The 6,230-nt window shown below is 38.6% G+C and overlaps 1 protein-coding gene across 2 annotated transcripts in view; it reads left to right on the top strand.

Annotated features, from left to right (window-relative positions):
- Window positions 1–104, top strand: part of LOC149302485 (heterogeneous nuclear ribonucleoprotein Q-like) — a 10,979-nt gene extending 10,875 nt beyond the window's left edge. The window contains exon 11 of one of the 2 annotated variants that reach the window (XM_089482493.1): window positions 79–104. In XM_089482493.1, coding sequence (XP_089338619.1) covers window positions 79–104 — 26 coding nt within the window. Of the gene's footprint in view, window positions 1–75 lie in introns of both variants that reach the window. The other variant, XM_089482494.1, reaches the window with a different exon arrangement.
- The last annotated feature ends 6,126 nt before the right edge of the window (window positions 105–6,230 follow it).

The raw sequence follows: 6,230 nt of genomic DNA, 5'->3' as shown, positions 1-6,230 counted from the left end.
CTATGTTTTTTTTCTTTTCTTTTTTCCCCCTCCTTTTTTATTTGCCTAATTTATTCCTTTTTGTTACCTGGCTAGCAGGGAAAAGGGGTCGAGGCCGGTCCTGACCTGTAACAATGAAGACTGACTTGCTATGTGGGATTACACCAGAAGCTTGCAGTGGCGTAATGGTAAGAAAATCAAGCACCCTTAAAGTATCTTGGCTGCATAGGAGCATTTTCTATTGCGGAAGACCTTCAAACGAAGATCATGGATTCTAACACGGGACACTTAAAACTAATATGTGGACGTTGATATGAATTCCTTTAACATTTTATTTTACTTTTTTGCAGTGCAAGTTATTAAATTTGTTTATCCAATTTCCCCCATTGTGTTCAAAAGCATTTTCATGACTCCTAGCATGGTATCTTGATTAAATTTTTATTCTCTATTAAAAAAAAAAAATACAAAAAAAAATCTGCATAAAGTAGATTTTTATTTTTTTTTATTATTTACCTTAATGTGGGTTTCCAATGGTGCTTGCCCTGCCACATAAAGAGAAGTCATCTGAGTTAACCATTTCTGTCATCTCAACCTGTGCTTGATCAACATTTGATTGTGATTTTCCTTGGCCTAATGGTATGTTGCCTACCTTAAGCCTGGATGATTAAAATGGTTGTGTAAATGAATTCCTCAGGATGACTGGACTGGGGCTGAAATATATTCATAGCTTACTTGTGGGGCTAGTAACTTGTGCTACAACCTTTTTGGTGGCAAAATCTAGTATTTATGGATGGCTTGTCTCCAAGTGGCAAAGTAAGCGCTGTAGACGTTTGGGGTGCCACCACCATTGGTACACTGTCAGTATTCCTTCCTGCTCCCCGAAGGTTTAATCATGCTTGTTTCACTTGAGATGTGTTGAAATCTAGAAGTTTCGGGTGTAATCATCAGAGCCAAGTTAGTCAGGCATTCCAGATAGTGGTTCTTTTCAGAACCTTTTTTAAAGGGTTGGTTAACTACCTCAGTAGCAGAGGATTGAACTATACCCTATGTGTACTGTACATAGAAATTCTTTGTTGATGAAAGCCAGACCTGTTACATGTGCCACGAGGAAGCAGCTTTGAAGAGTACCAAATGTGTAACATTCTTATATTGCCTTTCCTATGAAAGGCTTGTAAGACTTCCTTGTGAGCCCATCAACAGGCCTTGCTTTTGTCGTATTTTGTGGCTGAAAAAGCAGCCTTTTGCTCTTTCAGAAATTGTAGTTATTTGGATGTAAAATAGTTTAGCGAGATGTTACTTTTTCTAAGACATCAGATGTTCCAAAAAAGTACATCAGCAACTTGTATTAAATACTGCAGTGTCCCTTTTTGTTATTCAGACTTCTAACTGAGATGCAGTTAAGCCTGATATTTGGGAACTTTTCATAAAATGTAGTTTTAGCTTTAGATGACTATGTTCTCATTAGTGGATTTCATCGCTGAGCCCTTATGCATGGGCTCTTTACCTTAGATCATAATTAGTGTGCAGTACAAATTTGGTGGTATGTTTTTATAATATTATTAAGCACCTTGACAAGTGATTAAACCGGTAAAAAAAAAAATTTCTTTTGTCTCTGACCCCCCCCAAGTAAACGCTAAAGGGATACTGCAGTTGAGCTACATACTCATTAGGCACCACAATAGCTGAACAAACTGTTTACCCCATGGTAGTTTCATACACTTATTTTGCCCAGGAAATAAAACAAATTTCAGAATACATGTCATCTGTTCAAAATGCTCATGACAAACAATCATTTTTGCATTCCTGCAAATAAAATTGTTTTATACTGTAAGCTGGAGGCGAGTGTAACTTATTTTTGTAATAAAAGTTTTTATTTTTTTTTATTTTCTTTTTTTAAGTGTCATTAAACTAAGTGTCTGTTTAGTACAGAGATTGTTTTTATTTGTAGTTTCATTGCAGTATGTTTATTTGTACTGGACATTTACTTTTAGCCTAGTGGTTGCCAATAAGTCTGTATGTTTCATGTTTAATTGATTATTTTTCAGTTTTTGGGGGGTTTTTTTGCTATCCCAATAAATCATTGGTTAAGTTCTGTGATTGCCATGACTTCAAACATAAAGGTTATTGGAAGCTGTTAGCTGGACACTGTAAACTACACAAATATCCTCTTAATGATGCTAGCACTCCCCCCCCCCCAACTTTTTTAATAGAACATAGAAATCTAATTTTAAATTTGGAGTTGTGAACATCACTTGTAGCACCTCTTTAAAAAGTATTACATTCGGAAGCTCTTACTTAAACCTGCTATTTCCAAGCACGGACTTATGTGTTGCCATTGCCGGTGAGCTGTCACCTTTTTGTTACAGCAGTTCTAACGCAAGGCTAATTTTGAACACCAAAAAAAGAGAAAGTCTGTCAAAAAAAACCAACAGATTGCAATCTCTAAAATCCCTTTTGGCAGTTAATACCTGAAAGTATCCTTCCGGGGAAAACTGCTTGGATTTGAAAATTACCCCTATCAATGAACTGCTAGATTAACAGCTTGATTAAAAAAAAAAAACTAAACACTTATGTCATGAATTTGCCAAAAAGACGTTCTTTCAAATGTGTTGGAATTTAGAGTTTTTTGAGGAAGAAAGCCCCAAATCATAACCAGTTGCTTCAAATTTAATACCCACTATTAGTTAAACCTTAGGGTGGCGAATGCCTGTTTTAATTTGTGTGCTTACCTGCTTTGTTCACCCTTGTGCATTATACACTATTTCATATTAACTATTGTGAATTCAGCAGTTGACTTTTTTCTTTTTAATAAAAAAACCTATTGGGAATATTTGCTTCTTAGATCCGCCACAACGGTTGCAACCGAACATCTGGATTTTGCTTTAACAATTTTTATTTGGTATTCCTGTTGAATATCAAGCTGTGAAAGTGTTTAGACCTTGAAACTTCGTGTACGTAAAATCTGTACATTTCTGCCATCAAAATCTGCTAAATGACAACCTATATTCCACAAAAACATTTAATATATAAACGATGGATCGGCAGAAAATGTAAACTGGATTACAAGTTTATAAAAATCTAAAAGTTTTGTTTACTGCCTTTTTGCCAGTGGGGGTGTAGAAGTTTATAACATTCATTTGGTTTTGGGATTGCACCAGTGATTTGAATTTTACTGGCTTTGGATTTTCCAGACATATTTTTAAATGTATATAAATAAAGTGATTTACAAAAACAAAGTGTGTGTGTTTAATAGAGACGCTGGCTTTCTGTTAATGAGTTACAAGCAAAGCCATTCTTGGTATTTTATTTGATGTGTGTGTGTGTGGATATGGATGCGTATAGATGGATGCGATTTGAGTTTATTCGGTAAACTGGGAGTTTTTGTTTCTATCGCGTATTTCAGGCAGATGCATGTTCATGTGTAGTTCTAGCCCTGCAAAGAAAGTTGCCCCACTACCTTGTCTTCTGGTCTGCAGCAAAAGTACATTTCCGTTGCATTAGGAAAGTTTCAGATGATTAACCCCTTAAAACCTTCATGCCCTTCCATGTTGTCCCAACTACCTATCATGACCCCCATGGAATGTAACAAAGAAAGTAGCGGTGTGAGCGCCTGTGTATGCTGCTATCCAGTGGTCGCCAGTGCCGAGGGCTGCTCACGGGAACCGCCATTCATTATCCCCATGCCGGAAGAAATGCGCAATCATGTGAGACTTCCATTATGAATGAAAGCATTGCGTTACGAATAAACGTGATGCTCCATTCAAGGAAAGTGAAAAAGAAAAGTTATCCAGCATAGGCTGTATCACGTGAGCAGCGGTTCCCGGTGCTGGGGACTGCCTCGCGCTTCATGCCGTCCGCTGGAAGCATCGTTAACCCTACAAGGGCAGAGCATTTTAAGCAATTATGCAAGACTTACGTTCTGAATGGATGGATGCTTCGTGTTTTCAATGAATGCGAGAATCCGTTCATGAATAGAGGTGCTGCTGATCAGTCCAGATCCACCAGCAGCTTTAACGTTTCCTGTTATTTTAATTTTTGGATCACCATGCAAGGTGGTTCCTGATGCATGGGATGTAGGAAATGACTATTAACCCTCCTTGTACCAGAAGTCTTGTGCTATCTTGAGATGAATTGGTCCATTGTGTTCTCAATTAATGCAATGCTCCATACATGTAAAGTGGATGCTCCTTATCAGATTGGGAGCCTCAGAAAAGTGAAAAAGTATAAAGTAAAAAAAAAAAGTGCCAAGTTTGCCCTCTATCTATCTTCAATAGTTGGATCAGCTGAGCTGGGATACTGAAAAAACTGATCCCTGCAGTCATAGATGGGGTCAAACAGAACAGCCAACCACTTCTAAGCAAATAAAATTTACACAAAAATACCCTACAACCCATAGATATATGGATATAGCATGTACACAACGGGTCCCCTTTTGTGTCTCTGACACGCTTTTGTGGTTTATAACTCGCATCACTCAGCCAAGCTGGTGCACGAGAAAAGCCAAAGGCATACTTTTATTTTAACTGTATAGTGTATTATTTAACTCTTATTTTGTGTGCTGTGACATCTCATTCTCCTGTGGATTTAAAATATATGTATATACCTGTGTGGGATATTTCTGTTATCCGGAGATGCAGCTGAATACACTTTGCTCAGTGTAACCTGTGAAACAATGCTTAACATGGAAAGGTTAGTGTGAAAAAGCAATGAAAATGTGTGCTATGGTTCACTGCACCAGGCAATGATGTACAACTGGTTGTGTGAGAAGTGTCGATGTCCTGGCTTGTCTCCCCACACTTTTTGTGGGTATTTTGTGCTGATATAAGGCTTCACAAAATTTGAAAAATCTCAAGTTTGCCAAAGGGGGGTGACATGTTCCATTTTGTGCCTTGTAACTTTTCATTGAAAGAAACAAAAATTGGTGTACAAATGCTGAAAGCCAGTTTTTTGGGGCACAAACCACCTTCGGTACAGAAGAGGTTAGCTATAAATGTAAAATTTAGCATTAACAGTGCAGGGTCAACTCCCCCCTTTCTTGTCAAGCTCATTCATAAGCTCATTCATAAGCGCTGACTTCATATGACTCACCTATTCACACGACAGTATAAAAGGTTTTGTGTGTCTCATGTAAAGCTTTAATAAAATGTTGGGTCAGCTTTTCCTAGATGGTTTGCAATTAAAGAAAATAAGCAAGCATATCAAAAATGTAATTTCTATTTATGTAATGCCATCATTCTGTAGTGCTGTACAATGGGAACTATGTATTGATGCTGCTGTCCTGGAGGGCTTAGCGATTAGCTTATTAGTACGTATTTTACATGCAATCCATTCACTTTCCTCTGCACAGCAATGCTACATTCAATAACATTTACCAAATAACGATTAAAGGACATTTTATGTACGCTGGGCTGAATGATGCTCTTAAATAGGATGTTTAGTCTTGAGCAATCATGCGGGACTTCCATTATGAATGGGTGGCTCACGTTCTTAACGAACACGAGGAAACATTCATGAAAAGTGAGTGCTGCTGATCGGTCCAGACCAGTCAGTGAAAATAAGTGAAATAATAATAAAAATAAAAGTTATCCAGCGGTAGGCTGGATCGCTGAACGACGGGTCCCCGCGCAGACTCCATTAATCCTCCCAGTGCCAGAAGTCCTGCACGATCACGGGCGAAATGATAATTTATGTGTTTCAGTTCCTACACCTTCTGAAGGGTCATTTCCAATAAGCCTCTGCTACTTATCCGCGACTTATGTAAGCGGGTCATTGGGCAACTGTGCACGTAAGCCGAGCTTTATGCCGCTCCGATACTTATATACTGTACCTCGTTACCAGTTCTGTAAAGTCAGGGTCCGTCTGTATAGTTAAGTTAGTGAGATTTCGTCAAGGTCTCCTTGCCCATTGAGCTATGCATTATACAGGGCCAGCTCTGCCCCTCTTCCTGGAGACACCGGTCTGTGTTGGTGCTTCATAATGAATAATGAAGAAAATGAGTTGAAACCACAACTCTCCCTTTAGTGAATAGACCCCAATGTGTCAATAGGGGTAATTACCTTTACCAAACGTTTGCTCAAAATAAAAGCACAGCATGCGGCTGTACCCGGTGTTCTGACGTCATGCTCCACACTGTGCCGGAAATGGATCTTGTGTATGCCAATCTCTTGTCACTAGCGGCAGTCGAGCTGTCAGGGCTTTCCCTAGCCACATTTTCAGGAGGCCATCACGCATAACATACGATTTAACGTATT

The sequence above is a fragment of the Sceloporus occidentalis genome, unplaced genomic scaffold, assembly GCF_023333645.1.
Source record: "Sceloporus occidentalis isolate IW3139 unplaced genomic scaffold, rSceOcc1.0.p SCAF_19, whole genome shotgun sequence".
Classification (NCBI taxonomy): Eukaryota; Metazoa; Chordata; class Lepidosauria; order Squamata; family Phrynosomatidae; genus Sceloporus; species Sceloporus occidentalis.
The sequence above is the reverse complement of the archived record's forward strand: the minus strand, read 5'-3'. Positions and strand labels throughout refer to the sequence as shown.